Source organism: Saccopteryx leptura, chromosome 4 (assembly GCF_036850995.1).
Source record: "Saccopteryx leptura isolate mSacLep1 chromosome 4, mSacLep1_pri_phased_curated, whole genome shotgun sequence".
Taxonomy (NCBI): Eukaryota; Metazoa; Chordata; class Mammalia; order Chiroptera; family Emballonuridae; genus Saccopteryx; species Saccopteryx leptura.
In genome coordinates this window covers 208,688,063-208,707,125 of record NC_089506.1, presented here as the reverse complement: position 1 = coordinate 208,707,125, position 19,063 = coordinate 208,688,063, and the positions used below count along the sequence as shown (strand labels likewise).

General features: G+C 47.5%; 1 protein-coding gene across 10 annotated transcripts in view; it reads left to right on the top strand.

Annotated features, from left to right (window-relative positions):
- RBFOX1 (RNA binding fox-1 homolog 1) overlaps positions 1-19,063 on the top strand; it is a 1,119,122-nt gene that overhangs the window by 711,681 nt on the left and 388,378 nt on the right. For 8 of the 10 annotated variants that reach the window (XM_066382662.1, XM_066382652.1, XM_066382653.1 and 5 more), the window contains exon 1: positions 12,168-12,384. The exons of 1 other annotated variant lie outside the window; for it this stretch is intronic. In XM_066382662.1, coding sequence (XP_066238759.1) covers positions 12,241-12,384 — 144 coding nt within the window. In that variant the 5' untranslated portion in view covers positions 12,168-12,240. Of the gene's footprint in view, positions 1-11,443; positions 11,505-12,167; positions 12,385-19,063 lie in introns of those variants that run through there. One more of the 10 variants, XM_066382663.1, reaches the window with a different exon arrangement.

Genomic DNA, 19,063 nt, shown 5'->3' with positions numbered 1-19,063 from the left:
TTCCAAGAAGAAGGCGTGGGGTAATGATTCTGAAATGTTTGCCGTAGCATCTAGCACAGAGTAAATCCTCAATAATTCTTAACGTTGTTATTATTATTATTATTTTTTGGCATTTCTTTGAATTATGTGGGTCTTGATAGGAGAATGTCAGTGGGGCAGAAAAGATGAGATTGACTTGGCTGGAGAGAGGTGGGGGCTGGCGGAAGGGAGAGCGGAGCCTGCTGAGAACCTGAGTGATAGTAGGAGGCAGTATCAGCACCCTGGAGTTCGGTGTTTCACTAAAGAGGTCATAAAATATTAACATCCCCTAGAGTAATCCCAGCGAACAGTGGTGTCAGCTCCTGCTTGCTATACAAGAGAGGCCTCTTAGAGATGTCTGTGGCCCAGTTCTGAGGAGGGAGAGACGGGGGAGTCAAGGTAGTAAGAGCAATTCCAATCACTTCTATAGCTGGAAACACTAGAGGTAAGAGAGGAGGGCGGGAGAGCCAACTAGCAGTGGGCTTTTCTGGAAGAGGTACAAAGAATGACACCCTGGCTCTCCAGCTGGAGAGAATGGAGCTGTCTTTCGTATGGAGGCTGACATACTTCACCTTATCCTTGAGTTTACAGCCAACAACAACCCTATCACCACCATCCCACCGCCACCACCGCCGCCGCCGCCACCATCACCAGTGCCCACCAGTGATGGTCCCATCCTCCTCATCCTCATTGCTGTCACCAGGAAGCTACGAAGCTCCCATGCATAGTACACTTGTGAGGCGCCAGGGTTTGCACTAAGAAGTTTTACATGTGGAATTCCATGTCATCGAATTGTAAAAAGGCACACATGCTTTTTCTATATTATAAATGAGGACGCCATGTCCCAGAACGTTTAGGTAACTTGCCAAAGGTCATCCAGGCTGTACCAAACAGATATCCGAGATTCAGAACCAGGCGGTCTGCCTCCCAGTCCTCATTGCCATCCACTTCCGGGTCAAGAATGCGATGTGAGGGTAGAGAAGGCTGTAGCCCCAGAATATCACCTTTTCCTTTTTCTCTCTAAGGGTAGAACAATCAGTTAAGCCTCCAGGGGTGATAGCAAACTGGTGGTTCTCCAATGCATGTGCCTGTGCATTGACACCAGTAGCAACCCTTTCCCAAATACATTCTGCACAGAACTCCATTTATAAAAGAGATGAGTTAGATAAATTCCAACGTGGAACATTTAGTATAAAGCCAATCAGTGAGAAAATAAGGCAGTCTTGATGAATATCAATTTCAAAATTGGGGGTATGGATAACTAACACCGTTTTCAATAAGCCTCATCATCTAATTCACTTCAGTATTTGACTTTATTGCATAATATTGAGAATGTGCTGATTCACGTGCTGATACAGAGTTGCAAAAGATAATTCTTGAACCAGATGACCTAAAACTATCTGGTTAAAATAGGAGGTAAGTATCATCTCCTGTTTTGAACCTCCAGGCTCAGCACTGTGCTTGGCACAGAGGGAGTACATTCAAGAAGAGTGTGTGAATGAACAAGTCAATGATCGGGAATGAAATGGATCTCTGAAGGTTAGAAGTAGAGGAGGGCTTTTGCTGTCCTTTCTAAGTTTTCACAATTGATTTGACCCATACTTAACAAGCATCTGCTACCCTAAGCCAGCTGTTGTTCTAAGGCGATGGAGATGCCACGTTGAGAGGAAAAGGTTCTCGTAGACCACGTGCGTGGCAGTCTGCGCAGACCGGGGTGGCAGGAGATAGACAGTAAACAGACAGGGAACTCACTGTCCACACTGGCTGGCCCATTTATACGCAGGATGCTTACATAAGCCCTTTGAGTTCCGGCATCCTCCTGGGTAATGTAGTGCTATCAGTGTGTACCCAGCACTGCCCTTGGGAAGAATGAAGGGAAACACTCCCAGGTCCTGTCGTCCTCATCTCCATCTCGACATTGCAAACACACAAAGGTGCATGTTTCATTCCGGGATTATTTATTTCATTCCACCCCGGATACTCTGGGATTTGTACATGCATATCATTAAAGCGGCCTCAGCCCGAGAACATAGATTGGGAGATGTGTTCCTGTGCACCGGGCCTGAGTGACTACAAGACTAGGCACGAGGTGACTGGAATCTGGAGAGAGGGAGATATATGTTAAAGAAAGTGCCAGTAATGTTGCAAGATAAGAGGTATCACACCAGGTGGAAGCTTTGGATATCATGGTCTGGTCAGTGGGAGGGGTCAGTGATGGCTCTCGAGGGGAAGATGGGCATGTTTAAAATTCCCCTGTGGAATCAGTGTGGAGTGTGAGTTGGGAGGAACTGAGAGCAAAGGAACCAATTAGGGAAGCATAGCCTTTTTAAAAATTATTTTTAAACCTAGGCTACAGAGGATAATGTGATGCATTGGAACAGGAGCGACGGAAAATTGGGAGGTAAAGAGGGGAGCCCGGGGAGTGAGCGGTGCTGCTGGGAGTCGGTCGGCTCTTCCCAGCAGCAGAGGGAGGTGTGAAGGGTGAATGTTGAGGTTCCAAGGTTATGCGAATGGGAGGGAGGTGCTTTCAGGAACAAATACCAAGTCCACCAAGGAAGACAAGCATGTACAGACATTTTGTTGGGGGGGGGAATGATAAAAAGGCAGTGGGGATAAGACCTTCATATGGAGACATGCAGCAGTCTGTCTGAGGGACAGGTGGTCCGGGAGCCCGTGAGGAGGGGTCAGGGCTGCAGATCCCGTGAGGGTCCCACAGAGAGTCGGATGCGGGGGTTTCCAACCATCTGCTGCCAGTCCTTCCAAGGTGTGCAGAGAGTATCGTGGCAAGTGGTCTCACAGGGTGAGGAGGACTGGGGTACAAGAGTTAAGAGACCTAACAGCACAGAAGCCACCAGGCAAGATCTTATGTTCACTGTGCACTCAATAACTCAGCTGCACCCGTACATGACAAGGTCCAGCCAGTGGGGAATACAGGGTTTTTCGTACGGGCCACTGAGCTGGAAGAGTGTTGAAACTCAGTCTCTCTAAAACCAAGTGAAGAAAATGCTTTTTATAATAGCGGCCCAAGAAGTCATCTTCTGCAGTGTATTGTTTTGGCTTGGGAAAATGGCTTGACGCAGACTTGGTGAGAAAGTGAGCCCCTCAAGGGCACAGGGAAGCTGATGTCAAACTTTCAGGGAGAAGGAAACATGGGACAGAGCAGTGGAAATGACCGTTTGCTCTCCGGCTTCCAAGAGAAGAGCGAGAAGAAATAGAAATATGGTAGAGAAAGTCTGGACCCAGGAGAGTCTGATCAAAGTCAATGGTGGTAGAATAGCCAAGTGTCATTTGAAAAGATGTGGCCACAGATCCTTCTAGGATCATGTTCCAAAGATGGGAACCATGTCTCTCTCTCTCTCTCTCTCTCTCTCTCTCTCCCCAGTTTTCATGACTACTAAACTCAGACTTCCCTGGTGCACGTGGGTATGTCGTGGGACACGGTGAGGGGCTGAGCTTCTGTGTCCCCGTGTCTGGTGATGTGACCCAGACACGGGGACACAGAAACTGGAGCTAGCAGTGTGGATGAAGCTGTAGAGTATAAGGTGCCTGTCATTGGAAACTGTGGTTTGGGGACTAAGACCTGGAATTGCAGAAATTGTGTGCTTGAAGCGTTGAAGGTGAAATGTTGAGAACCAGGCAGGTTTTCACCCAGTACCCAGTTCATTTGCTATGTAACATTCCAATACTTGCAGACTAACCTATTTTTGTTCTGAGTCCTTACCTTCTTCCTAGCTTACCACCCCTAATCACCAGCCTTTGAAGGCATGCCAATAATGGCAGGGACTGAGGACCCCTGGGGTGGCTCTTGTCCATGTGCCAAGCGAGGACCTTGGGCAGGTTAAGGTCAAAAGGGATTCTTCCAGAACTTGAGACGTTAGAGGTGAAGTCGTTTCCAGTAGGACATGCTGGAGGGCGATGCGTGTTGCATAAAGATAAACATTTCTGAGCATTTACGGGGTCAGAGAACCCTGAAGCCGAGCTTGTTATGGGGAAAAAAATAGAATCTTCTGCAGACTTTGTTTGCCTTCAAATTTGCTCAAGTTCCAGAAAGTCGCAATACAGAGTGGGTGGGGTGTGGAGGCTTCCCAAAGTAGACCTCCCCACCCACTTACTTGTTAATTAGGAGAAATCACCACTTAGCTGTTTTTGTCTCTGCCACCTACTGTCCCTTGTCCCACGCTCTAACATTCTGTCCTGTGCACTGGAAACAGACTTGCCTCCTACCCTCACAAGTGCCAAACGCTGCACCCTCCCTCACCTTCCCCTCCTGCAATCTATTGTTTCAGGAAAGCCCCTCTGGGGACTTAAGTTGTTTGCTTGCTCTGGGTGTTGTAAGATGTAGGATTCTGCCTGGTATGTCTTGGGTCTCACCTGACAGGTGTCAGTTGGCTACGCTGGTAGAATATCGGTTCTATAACCTGTCACTTTTAACAGGAGAGGTGAGAGGGCGGTGTTCGCAAATGAGAATAGAGACGGGGTCTCTACTTTTGAAGAGCTCAAGATAGACTGTGGGGGGTGGGACTTCCTCCTCCTGCAAGAAGCAGGGAACTGGAAAGCTAGGAAACTTTCTACTCTCCAATGAGGTGGGTGCCCAGGGTCAGCAATAGATTCCTAAGCAAAAGAAATCTTGCAGCTGAAGTGACATAGAGCAATGCCTCCGAGAAGTGCTTGCTAGGTGTAGGTATTGCAGATGATGAACAAAATGATGCTGATTTGGCCGTCAGCATCTCTGCTGCAGCTGGCACAGCACGGTGATGGAAAGGCTCCTGCCGGCTTTTCTGTTCAACAGACCTGATTGGAAACACCATCGCCATCTCTTATTTGCAAAGCAAAGCGTATACTTCTAGCAGCCTTGCTCTCTTCTTCTGTAAATTGGGGCTCTAAAAACCTACCTTAGGGGGGATATGGGGTAGATCAAACTATGCATGGGTTAATTACTGCGCCTGCTGGAAGGAATCTCTATATGTGTGTTGCTCTCGTCAATCTCCAAAAAGTAGAAAAACACTTGACATTTTGTGCAATCCAGCTGGGAAGAGTTTAGTTGACAAGGATGACTGTGAGAGTTTGTGTCCATCTGATTCATTAGCTAGATTAAAGAAATTGTGTGTATTCAGAAGTCTGGGGACAGAAAGGTGATGTCAACGCTCGCTCGTACAAATGCCACGTCACTTGAAAATAATTCCCCCCCTTCCCAACTAAATTCCACTTGAAGTTAGTTGTTCCGTAAAGGTGTTGTCTTTGTTGGTCTTGTTTGTGTCAGTTTTAGAAAATACAGTAAAATTAAATTAAAGAAAATGAGGAATGTCTGTTGTCAACAGGTTGGGGTTAATAAAGATAACTCATAATAATGGTTGCCAATATGCATGGGGTGGTTACTAGATGACACAGACCAATCTCAGAATTTACCCATGTTCCATTTTTTAAAACATTTTAACGATGTAATTTGGAAGGCAACATGAAAACGATTTTCTCTTAGAGAGAAAGAAACAGGGACTTTGTTGGCTTATACGTCCACAGACGGTTGATAGCAGCGGTAGACGTAGGAAGCGGAGCCTTCACACCAAAGCACCGAGACTCCGGAAGCTCTGTTCCCCACTCTACAGTATTCTGTAAGCCCACACGGGGGCTGGGAAGCATCCCCAGCCTGCCATTGCGATCATCGTGCATCAGGTGGCCTGGAAGGAGAAGGGCTGCAACCACTGTGTCATGGAGGAAAATGAATAAACTCTGGTGATCCCACAAATTCAACTCACCCGACCTTTAATGAGCCTCTCCCAGGAGAAAGGCATGGCTCTCAGTGGTTTGGGGCACTCCGACGTGAGAAAGGTGTTCGGTTAGTTTCACTGCCCTGAGCCCGTGAGGGTGGAGAGGGTAGTGATGCCGGTCTAATGAGTGAGAGCTTTCACGGTGGTGCTCCAGCATCCCCACCACGGTTAGCATGTGTTTTCGGTTCTTGCTGTGCCGGTGCCCTTTAAGAAGCACTTTGCATTCATCATCTCGGTGGTTCCCAAACGCTGACCCATGGATTCATCGGATTCCATAATGACATTTTCAACAGACTGCAGCTAAATGAGAAAATTAAGGGCAATTTGGTGAAAATTTTAATAGACCTAAATTGAATCAATTCAAAGGGCTGTCCTTTATGTTCAGATTATGTCCTTCTTACTTTTTTTGGTACAAAATGCCCTTTCTGTTATGAAATGATGATGATAGCAGATGGTGTGTGTGTGTGTGTGTGTGTGTGTGTGTGTGTGAATATACTAACTTGGCCAAAAAGAAAGTCATTAATTTCATGCAATCCTTCTGTTGTTTTTAAACATTCATTGCAAGAGTTCATGAATTAGAGAAATAAAATCTGAGAATCATTGTAGTTCTGAGACGGAGCTATTATTAGTCCCATTTTCCAGATTAGTAAACTGAGGCTCCAAGTGTTTAACTCACATGGCCACATTCACATAGCCTACAACTAGAAAATCTTGGGCATACACCTAGGATTTGCGTTTCTCTAGACCTGGAATACCTCGACCTGGGCATGCCACCACTTTTGTCCCTGTGTCTGTCCTACACACACCAAGACACAGTCATACACACAGGTATAGAGATGGTAGGATTTTGTGGTTTGGGGTTGATTTTGGTTTTTGCATATAAGATTTTATTATGTATACCCGGAAACATTATATAGGCTTTTCCTAGAGATGTTTTCCAAGGGAAAACACAGACACACCTCGTTCTTTTTAACAGCTGCGTCTGTGTATGTGCCAGACTGCTCACCACTGCCTTGTTGCTGTACAAGCAGAGCTGGAAGGAATAGCCTCTGTGCCCACCTCAGGTGTTCTGCAAGACAGAAAACTGGAACTGGAATAATTAGCTAGAAAAAAAATATGCGTATTTTAAATTTTGAACGTGGGTGCCAACCTGTCACCTCCAGCACCCTACCAATTTTGAGTGTCACCCTCTGTGTTTTGAGATGACCCATTTCTCCACCATGTGAATTCTACAGCGTATGGGTGGGCGTTTTCATTTGTTTAATTAGTTGGTTATATTTATTAATGGATGCCGCTCTTGTGGACAAAACACTGCAGTATAAACAAGCAACCTAATTTTGAAAGGGCTTCTGTAGAGAGAGCAAGCTGCCAACGGGGCGCCGCTTGTACTTGTGTCTCTGTCCTGTGAGTCTTGGTTTCACGAACACCTCCCACCCAGAGAGCTGGAGGGGTTGGGGGGGGGGGTCCGTGACCCAGAAGCAGCCGCTGAGCTCCAGCCTCGGTCCTGTCCTTGCAGGCAAAGCAGTTGTATCCAAACCCTATGGCACTGGTTTGGCCAGAGCCACAGCTCTTTACCCTGAAGGAATAATACAGTGCTAATCTGAGAGCGGCCAAATTCCCGGCCCTCTAACTCGGTGCCTCGGTGTGAGCATGTCTTCGCCAGGAAAACCATCCCTAGATACAGGGCTCCCGCAGTAGCTCAGAGGGACACCGTGGGGAGCTAAGACTTCACACCGAAGGCCAAGGGGCCAGCTTAACATACAGAGAGGTAAAATCCAATAATTTTTTTTTTTTTAACCTCAGAATTCTTGGATTTCTTGAACAGAAAGAGATCACAATGGGTCAACGTCATTCGCTCCAAATTCCTGTTGCATTCACCCATGCATTCATCTTTCCACCAATTCGACACTCTCTCAGCGCCTACTGTCTGTCAGTGCATTAAATCCCGTACTGCACGTAGTTAAACCTGCAGGTGAGAAAGCTTTCAATTTTTAGTTGTTAGAAGTGCCAAACTTCCCACCGCCACTCTCAGTGCACTGCCCCAGAAGAGCTGCAGAGTGAATATCCTCGGTGAATCGGGGGCTCGGCAGCCAGACAGGTGGGGAGGGATGAGGATGAGCAGGAGGCTCTTTTCAAGCCGCAGCAGCTCTGTCTGCAGAGCAAGCAGGCTCTCCAGAGCGCTGCTGCAGCCTGCCCCACCCTGCTAATCGCAGGTGTCCCCGAGCCCCTGATCCTGTCCTTCCTTTGACTTTTTTCCACAGCACTCACACTTTCTATGTTCTGTGCAACTTCATCTTTCTCATCTTTATTGTTTATTTCTGCCCCCGCCCCCCTGAGATGGTAAGCTCTGTGACCTCAGGGATCTCTGCCTTGCCCTGTGGACACAGCCCTAAGGACCGGAACAGTGCCTGAAGTGTCATCAAGGCTAACCAAGTACAGTTGAAGTGTTTCAACAAGTAGGTGACTCAAAGTGCTTGGGATAAAGACAATAGATAATCAAGTGGGGTTTTTTTTTTACAGATACTTTCATCCTCACTTTACTGAAGATTCAGACGATGTAGCTGCTTTTATCAAAATTTGGACGAAAGAGTAACATTGAAACCACTCCTTGTCATTGTCATGTGCTAACGCCAGTTTGGATGATTACGTTTGAGACCGAGAACTCCTTCCTTTGGTCTAACTGGAGTTGCACTTGTTCTGAGGAGTGGCCCTCCCCATGGAAGATCGTCCTTAGGCTAGAGATCTGCCTTTCTGAAGCCTTAGGAAACAGTAACAGGGAATTATGTAAGAAAGGAAAAAGCAACAACAATTTCCTGTATTCATTTAAATAGCTGGCATATTTGAGGGGAGGGCCAGATGCAAATCCTGTTGTATGGAGCAAATTAAAATGGCCTTCTGCCCAAGGAATTGTCATTTGAAGGTGGCGTTGTCCATGGTAGGTTTTTCAGCTCTCTTTCTGCTCCCTACAGGGTATGTATGCACAGCCATTCAGTTAAGGGTCCTTGTGGCTGAAAGGCAGGAGGGTGGCTCTTGATTGTGCATGTGGTATAGCCACCCAAGTGATCCTGAGTACCCAGGAATGCTTTGTAGAGAGAAGAGTATCCCCCCCACCACCACCACCACTCCCATTTACTGCCGTAGAGGAATCATTTGGGAGCTAATAGCATTGATGGGGCTCTTTCTCTGTTTTTGTTGAGATGGGATTCCAATTCGGCATCCTCAGATGCTACTTAAAAGGCTGGCAGAGTTTTGCCGTCAAGTGAGCAATAGTGGCAACTATGGTGTTACCACTTGATCTGAGATCACCCAGGGTTCTGTTCCTGATTAATGTGCACTGTTATTCACCACTGTGAAGTCTTTCCTACCTGTTCCTGTAAGTAGGTGCCTCGTGGATAGGGTGTGTGCTTTGTGCATAATCTTGCTTGTGTGGGGATGTTGGGATGTGGCTGTTTGGAGAACGGAGCCTACCTCCAGATCATTTTGAGATGCATTTAGAAGGTCAGGATCCCCTTGTCTCACTCTGCAGACCTTCCAATGCACCTGACTGTGAAGACCTAAGTTGAAGCGGAAGCCAGAGCCATTATTGCAAAATGGGTCTGTAGGAATCCCATCACCACTGAGGGTTTTCAAGTTTGGGGAGGAAACCGACTGGAAAACCAGGGTTGGCTCAGGGCAGCCGAGAGCAGTTATTGGTTCCTTACATAATGTATTTGTTTTTCATTAAACCATTCAGATAAGGTCTTATTAAAGTACCATGTATTATTTATCGTGCTTCGTCTGAAAATGAGCTGAAGGAAATATTCTGTCCTCTTATGGGGGGCATTTGCAGGTTTTTGCAATGCCAGCGAGGGGGCCAAACATGAAGGAAAGCGGGGTGAACCCCCGTCAGGACAGCACGTGATTGGAGGCAGACAGAAGTCTGGTCTGAGAGAGGGAGAGGGCTGGAGACGCAGACTCTTTGACCTTTTATTCCATCTATGTTTTGTGGAGTCGCTTTCCTTTGGATTCTGTGAATTGCCAAATTAAAAAAAAAAAAAGAAAAGAAAAAAAAAAAAAGGAAGACAGGCAGAAAGTAAGGAAAAAGAAAGACAGAAAAGAGGAAACATTTTATCTATAAAGCTAACCTTGTCTGATAACTGTGATTTCTGAGACAACATAGACAGCAATGATTTTTCAGACTAACCAGTGCCCCAACCCCCTAAGAAAACCCCAGGTGAAATGCCAGCCTGTCCCCCCCAGATTGCCCAGATCCATTCCCTTAAGCTTAAACATGCTATTATTGTCTTCCCTCTGCATTGATGGGATGTGGGAGTCCCGGGGTGTTGGGGGGTGAGGAGTAGAAAGAACCAGCCTGGCCGGGGCCTCGTGTTTGGCACAGGGAAGACGTTATGGTTATTGATGGCGTTGCAAAACGGAACAACAAAAAATGAAGCGGCGCTGTCATTAATTTGCTTTTCTTCAGAAAGCATTTTGATTAGCCTGCAAAGTGAGCTGTGCCTGGCACGCTGATGGCTCAGTTCAGAAGCTGTCGTTTGGCTGACAGTGTTCCTGTGAGCTTAACGGAGGGGTCAGCGGGGATGCCCCCGGTGGCCAGTCCTTGGGTCCTGCCTGGCAGCGCCCCCCCGGGCACTTTCAGGGGGGGCCTCTGCCCTTCAGGATGGTGGCCAACCCGAAGTAAGGTGTTTTGCAGGGAACCCAACAATCAGAAAAGATGCTGTTTAGACGGCCTCTTGCTCTGAAAAAGAAAAGAAAATCCAGTCACTGGGTCAAAATCTATATCACAAAATACGGCATTATCCCTGATCACGAATTTACCCCTGCCAGGAACGTGGTGGTTTTTTTTTTCTCTCTGTTTTTTTTTTCTGTGAGGACTAAGGACTTGTTAGAATCTTTACTATTTTCTTTTGATCTACAGATCACATCCTATTTTATTGCATAAAGACTAACAAAATCTACTACTGAATAATTATTACTTCATAAAATAAAAAGAGAGGGGAGACGACCCCCCCCCCCCCCTCTGCAACAGCAGAATGTTAATTTGGACAGGGCCTGGCCGGTGAAGGCAAGGAAAAAGAAATAAATAAATCAACCATTGTTATTTGCCTGCTGTAGCCCACAGACTAATCTCTTATCAGACGGGGGACTCTCCAGCCTGTACATTTACAATTCGAGGAGAGCGAGGATTCCAGGCTGGGTGATACCCCCCTCGCCTTCACCCGGGGCTGGCGTGTTGTGTCACTTTAGTCCAACAGGCTTCATTTCCACACCAGCCAACGCGGTCCCCCCCCCCCTCCCAACCCTCGGCGGCGGCGCAGGGCTTGTCGGTGTGCTGGCTGCTGCCCGCCCAACCGAGACGAGGCGCCCAAGGAAAGCTGTGCCCCCCGCGCCCGGGGGTGCGTCATCGCCTCGGCAGCCCCGCCAGGGGGGAGGGGGCCCCCAGAACCTGTCCTGCTTCAGGTGCCAGTCCCGGCGCCCTGTCCCCAGCCCCCCCCCCCCCAGCCCCTAGCGTCTTCCCAGCACTTTACCAGGGGAATCCCATTTTGGCGTTTATTTGCCAGGGAGTCCGGCAAAGGAACCCGCTACCCAAATCTAAGTCTCCGGGTCCCGGCCGGCCGGGCAATCATCGCCTGAATTGGCCAGCTTTTCTCCGGCGATGTGGGGCGCTCGCTCGCTGCCTTGCCCGCCCCACGGAGGTTTTTAGCAGACACAATTTGAATTTTGGTGAGTCGTTTAAAAAAAAAAAAAAAAAAAAAAAGCAAAGGGGAGGGAAAAAGAAAAAAAAAAAAATTCCAACCCTGCCCTGGACCCATTTGACAAATGAGGAGGCACGCAGCATCAGGACCCACGGAGTGAACCTCAGTGTGAGTCAAATCTCTCTCTCTTCCTCTCTTTCTCGCTCGCTCCCTCTCTCCTTCCCCCCTCCCTCGCCCTCTCTCTCCCTCAGCTCTGTCCCCCCCCCCCCTCGGCTCAGCATCTATAGGAGGGCAGCCACCCCCTCCACCTTTCATAGAAGTTGCCTTTGCTTGTTCTTGTCATCTGCGCGGGGGGGTGTGGGGCGGCGGGGGCCACCTGCCACTTTGAGGGACACCAGAAAGCAGGCCCAACACACACACACACACACACACACACACACACACACACACACACTCACACACACACAGATACGAAGGAAGCAAAATAGTTTCCTGATCCTCTCAAGTGTCTTCGTTGGAGGCAGATGAACATTGGGATCTAGCAAACCCGAAGGGAAGAAGGGAAGCAGGCAGGGAGGAGGGACACGCAGGGTACGGCGGGGGGAGGGCGAGAGAGAGAGAGAGAGAGAGAGAGAGAGAGAGAGAGAGAGGGAGGGAGGGAGAGAAGAAGAGAGCAGCCACCGGGGTTTGACTTAGATAATCAGCAAAATTAAAAAAGGAAAAAAAAAAATTGTAGCGTCCAGGCAAAGAGCCGCGGCGATTGCATGCTAGCGTCCCCTCTCGTGCTCGGCGGGCGCCAGAGAGACGACATGCAGCATCCTCTGACGGGGGCCACCTGCGTGGCGCTCCCCAACGTGGGCATGTGTCCCCAGCTCTCGTGTGCCTTGACTTTTATGTACTTACAGCAGGTAAGGTGCGCGGCTTCCCTCCCTGGCTGCTTCCCCGGGGCTCAGGGACTCGGTCCCCGCGTCGCTGGGCTGCGCTTTGCTACCTCGGAGGGGTTGGGGAGGGGGCTCGTGCGTCCGGACCTGGAGCGCTGCATCGGGAACCCCTCCGGCGCCGTGGACCCCGGATATCCCGCGTACAGCTGTTTGTGCCCCTCCGGGCACACTTTGAACGCCTGCTTTCCAAGCGTGGGTAACTGGAGTTGAAAATCTCAAACTGCCTTCTCCTTCCTCGCCTCTTTCTCAGGCTAGTGCGTCCGTGGTGATCCGAGTCTCTAACCCCCTCTGATGCTGTGAGTTGGGGACCTTTGTGGAGGCATTCCGGGGCTTGGAGTTTTAATTCAGCGGCGTTCACAGGGAGTGAAAACAAACAAACCAACCATCTATGTATGTGTGTGTGTGTGTGCTCAGTGTTTCTGTTGTCTTAAGTTTGTCTGGGTGGTGCTGTATTCGGTTGCTTTTGGAATCAGAGCCTCTGGGCTTTTGAGAGTGTCAGCCTCAGAATCTGCCTCCAAACTCCCCGGTAGTACTGTGGTGCAGGCGAGCTAGCTGCTTTGGATGCTGGCTTTGTTGCTATGTGTAAAGGCTTTTTTATTTTTATTTTTTTTCCTCCTTCACTCTCCCTTAATGGTCTTGCTGTGGGGTTTTGTGTTTATTTGCCATTCTGTGTCTATTTCAGAATCTTTCATTGTGTCTCTTTCTCTGGGTGTTTCCCTTGGACTTTCTCTGTCTTTCCTTCTTGACTAGTAGTAGAGCTGCTGCCCAAGTTGGTTCCTGGTTTTGGGAAACAGCTCAATATGGCCTTGAGTGGGTGGGTAGGGGTGGGGGTGGGGTGACAGATGACAAGCCCAGCATTCTCTTACTGGGCAGGGGCTATAGATATGATTGGCAGGGTTAGAAGGATTTCTGTCATGCAGATGGGAATCTTTCTACCTGTCCTATCCTGTTGCATGAAGAGTTAACCATGATTGTAGTCTTTCATCTGTTTTTCCATGTACTCCCTGCAAGAGGACCATTTGTTAACTGTGTGTGGTTGTGGTCTAGTAAACTTCGTTCACAAGTGTTCATACGGGGCCTCCTTCCCCAAAGACCCTCCGTGTCAATCTGTTGTAGGAATATATGTATTTACAAACTGTCAAGATTCTGCTTTGAACATTTGGGTAATCTGTGATCAAGTTGGTTGCCTCCAGAAGATATTTTTAAGCATATTTCTTATTGCAAGTCTGTTTGTGAATAGCCCCCCCTTTTTTTTGTATTGTTATATCTTGGGAAGAAATTGGTTTGTCCTTTTGCATATTATTTTATTCCATTTCCCTTAAGTCAATTGTGCCAGGAAACATTTCCAAAAAGCCTTATTGGTAACTAATATTATATGATTCATCTGCTCCTACCATTTCTGTGCTTTTACTTTCTCTCTCTCTCTCTCTCTCTCTCTCTCTGTGTGTGTGTGTGTGTGTGTGTGTGTGTGTGTAAGATTGGTTACCCACTAGGAGAGTATCTTAATGAGTATTTCTATAGATGCCCAGCCGTAGTTGAATTTAATCTGATTATTAATATGAGTTGATCTTTTGCCTCCTCTATTCACTTCTTTCATGGTGTTAATCAATTTGAACAGCATTACCTAACAAGTAGGATGCTATAGCTATTCAATGTTCTCACAGTTTCTTTGTGCATTATTCTTTTTTAAATAAATCGATCTTTCTTCTTTCTAGATTGTTAAATCGGTTTGCCCATTTAGCACAACTTAGGAAAGATGAGAGGTACTTTGAGTGGGAGGTTATTCTCACCATGGAAAGGACAAGTATGTAGAATAAATGCAGGGGTCCTCGGCATCTGTCCAGCAGTCTCTTCCAGAAGGGGAAACATTCCTGCTCTGGAAAGGGGAGGCTCAAAAGGAATGTTGGCAGCCATAGCAAATATGCAGAAGTGACTAAATCAGCATCGTGGTCCCATATGAAGATAGACGGAGGTGGGTTTTGAAATGTGCTCTGGCACGTACCTCCCTCTTGAAGGAGCATGTAAATCTCTGAGTGGAAGTGCTGATAAGCTGATGCAGTGACACACAGTCAGAATGCGGTGTGTGTGTGTGTGTGTGTGTGCGCGTGCGCACGCACATGTGTGTGTGTGTGCTCTGAGTATCACTAAATGCCTGAAGTATGGTAGCAGCAGACAGTTATTTTTGCCTGTCTATTTGAGCATCAGATTTTCTCTCTGCACGTCCCACTCTTTCTGAGGGCGCACTGTCAGGTTTGGAGAGCCATACCTTCGGGTCGTCTCTTCTGGCCGTTGGCTGTCATCATAGTTTGTATAGAAGTCTCTCAGTCGTTGCTTTTATTTACTGGTCCAGACCATTGGCTGATTAAGTGTGTGAAATAGCTCACTTCAAATGCCACCAACCACTTACTGATACAATCTATACACCTGCTATCTATACATAGACCCTATATTTTCTATCTACTATGAATCTTTAGCTATGATTGTAGCTCTATTTAATTTTGATGATCTGTACTCTCAAAGTAAGTTGATCAGATGCATGAGTCAGGCAGCATCTATGACAAATGACATCTTTATTGGAAACCTTTTATTTTATTGTTATTTACAAATCAACCTATTTAAGAGCTGTTTGTCATTCAGGCCACCAATTACATAAGAGAATAACTAAGACACCACTATCTGATTTTGGAGCCTTTTTTGTTCTGTTTTAGGAAATCACAAACTCTGATCAGGGCCACTGAGTCTTCAGTAAAATATAATTCCCTGGAATGAAGTTTCATCAGGTACTTATTTCTCGGCCGATATTTAAGGAAAATTACTTCATCATCTGCTTTCTTTGACTCACCCTGACACCCAGCCTGTCTTCCTGAAGCCTCCCGGATTTGTTCCTAAGACAACTCATAAAAAAGACTAAAAATCGATTGGGATACCTCAGCATCGAGTCTTCTCCAAATGACCACATGAAGACGACATAACCCTTTTGACACAAAGAACTTGTTTATTCAGCCCCACTTAAATGTTTGAATTATTTGACTTAATCCATTTCATTTGTTTATATCCCAGGAACTTTAACCTAGAAAGGTATTTTTTACTAGAGTGGTAAATCTTTTATTTTCTCTTTCTTCTTCCTTTTAACCATTGAGATGTTTCTACAGTTTTGAATTACAAAGTGATATAATGCTGCATAGTCCTGTCGGCACCTTGGTACTGAATCCAGTGATGTCATCACTCACAAACGTACACGTATGTGTGTACACACATATGTATCCTTCTAGTCTAGAGCGTGTATCTAGTAGATCCTTCTCAGATGAAAGAGACAGCTGGGCATTGGAGCTGCTGGCTTCAGTCCTGCTGTCCAAGGGAAGTCCCACCTCACCTTCTGTTCTTGACACACTGCAGAGGTTTTATTGCATCTTCTTTGCTGGTGGATCTTCTCAGGTGAAATCCAAACTCACCTATCCACAATACAGAATCTCCTCACAGTTCCCAAGCAGCAGGCACCCATGTAAGCATTATTGTTTTTGAGGGAAAATTCTGAATATAAATCCCAAATTTGGGACTTCTGAATGAGTAAATTCTCAATCAGTAGATTCCAAAGAGAATATGTTTTGTTTTCCTCATAGAGAAATCTAGAAAACAATCACACACACACACACACACACACACACACACACACACACACGGAACACAACACAAAACAAGAATCAAGGTGCTTGATCGACATTCTGAGTCACAAGGAACACACCAAAGAGCGCGTGTGTCACATGGGAAGTGACAGCGAGGCTGCGGGCAGCGAACTGGCCCTGCTTTCCAATGTCCGCACCTCATCAGGCCCCTCAGTGCTATGATCCACGCTGACTTCAACCCCCTTATAGGAGCAGGAGTAGCGTATTAACTTTCTTTTTCCTGTTCCTAAACCCCCTGCAGTGTCTCCCAGTATCTTTCTAAGAAAGCTTCTCATCTGTCAGATTCTCTTCACCCAGAACCTTTTTATCAGTCTGAATTTAAAAACAAGTCAAATGCTTAAAATAACCCACATTAAAAGAGGTGTGTGGGGGGGGGGGGGAGGGCCTCCAAAAGGGGGCCATGCCACTGTCGATATCTGAAGATTGGTAATTTTTCCCACTTAATGATGATCCATGGGGTTTGTTTTAAATAGTGAAGTGGTTTGTACAAAGGGTAATTCCTGGTAAATGAAGCCATTGCTCACTGTGGACATCTTCAGATCGAAAGCAATTGAACTGAAACCTGCATATCAACCCTTTTCTGTCTTTAATTAGAAAGCAGTGCTCAGTACCGAGTCACTGGGAAGATGGGCTCCCCCACGCAGGCTGTAGGGGGGGGGTCGCCCCCACGTACCCGCCGGGGTTATAAATTTGGGAAACGTTCAGTAGGCCATAACAATTATGGCTGCGTAGACAAGTTCAATTCACATTCCAGTTACTTACCTTGTGCTGCTCGGTCTGATGATTTATAGGGGACCAAATGGCATTTTATCACCTTCTTTCTTCTTGGCTTAATCCCATGTTGATTTATTAGATTGTGCTGTGGATTGGGGGCAGTCAATAGTGTCAATAACACAGAAAAGAATTAGAATAGATTATCTTCATGTCTGAATTGTTTAAGGGATGTAAGTGGCCAGAATGAGCACGTTCCCAAGCCTGGGGGACTGTCTGATAGAACATGAGTCCCTCTCTTTTTTTCTAGAGAGAGCCTGAGTTATGAACTGGTTAATTAACCGATCGTTCTGGTTGCTCTGACTTTTCCAGGTCAGGGCAGAAGGCGTGATGGCTGGGCTCTTCTTGGCCAGGAAAGACCCATGTCTCAGATGGGCTGGGGTTTGCCTGTGTTTCTTCCATTTCTGAAATACATGGAAGGGAAAGGGGCTTGGGTATTGATGACAGGGTCACTCGGGTGGCCTCTGTGTTAAGAGTATTTAATTAAAGATATCGGGGAGGCCACGGACCATGTCCGGCGCTATTCAGGAGGTGGCTCCACCTGCCATTTCGTGGCGCTTCCCATGCCAGAACATCCACCTGGCCGCGCCTGCCTCTGCAGGAGTGGGGGAAGCCCGTGTTATTCGTGCTCACGTGCCATTGGCTCTCCTTACAGCGGGCCCCCTTGAGTAATTGTCCAGTTGCGGATGGACTGAGGGGGAGACAATCTTTTTGAGGGCTTTCTAATTCATTGAACCAGGCTCTCTCTGCCCCAAGAGGAAAACACAATGCTTGTTTATTCATAACAGCCGGGTAAAAACAGTGTCATTTGTCAGGCAAATAATAGTCTTCTGGAAGAGAAGGAGATTGCAGCGTCGTAAATAAAAAAAATCGGGTTGGGGCGTCTGGGCCCAGGGTGTCAGGGGAGGCAGGGAGGTCTCATCCTGGGAAGAAGGCAGAGCTGACAAAGTGTGGGCGTAATTTTTCCCCATCTGCAGAGACCTCTCTAATGGACGGGGAGAGCTGCCCCAGTGTGCTGTTTAATTCAATTAAGAAAAGCAAAGATAGGCCCTGGCTGGTTGGCTCAGTGGTAGAGCGTTGGCCTGGCGTGCAGGAGTCCCGGGTTCGATTCCCGGCCAGGGCACACAGGAGAAGCGCCCATCTGCTTCTCCATCCCTCCCCCTCTCCTTCCTCTCTATCTCTCTCTTCCCCTCCCGCAGCAGAGGCTCCATTGGAGCAAAGATGGCCCGGGCGCTGGGGATGGCTCCTTGGCCTCTGCCCCAGGCGCTAGAGTGGCTCTGGTCACGACAGAGCGACGTCCCAGAGGGGCAGAGCATCGCCCCCTGGTGGGCAGAGCGTCGCCCCCTGGTGGGCGTGCCGGGTGGATCCCGGTCGGGCGCATGCGGGAGTCTGTCTGACTGTCTCTCCCCGTTTCCAGCTTCAGAAAAGTACAAAAAAAAAAAAAGAAAAAGAAAAAGAAAAAGAAAAAGAAAAGCAAAGATAGTTTCATTCATCAATAAAGTTTCCTGTTTCCGGGAACTGTTCCAGGGAAGTTTGCAGGGCTGAGCAGAGTGGCCTGTGGCTGTCTGCATGGTGTGGCGGGCGTCCCATTGAGAGGGGCTGTGTCAGATCAGGTCAGCTCTCAGGCACAATAGCTCAGGAGGGCCCTGGCCCTGGCCCTTCAACCGCGCCGAATGCCAGTGAGCTGGGGAAATGAGCAGAAACCCGCAGGCCCCCCCTGCGGAGGAGAGGAACTGGCACAATAGGCTTTCCGAAGGACCCCAGGTGCCACCCCTGGTTGGACTTAGGAAAAAGCTTATGTGGTTGGAACTTTCTGGCAACTGAAAGCGTCGGGGGTTAAAAAGGATCTTAATGCTACTGCGGATTCTGGCACGTTGCAGCCCTGGTTGATTGGTCCTGGCTGAAAAAGAGCAAATGACGGCTTTCTATTGCCTGGGGTCTCACTTCTGATCCCTGGCCTCATTTGCATTTCTTAGATTTGTTAAGCGCGGGACAGTTTATACAGCAGTTTTGCTACGGTTTTTCTGACCTGCTAGACTGTAAGCACCATGGTGGCAGAGACTTCTGCATTCTGTCTGTTAACTGTACCCACAATTCCTAGAATAAGTCTAATACATACAGGTTGTTTTAAAAAAAATTTAAGGCGTGAATGAATGAATGAATGAATGAGTACATTTGGACTTTCTAGAACC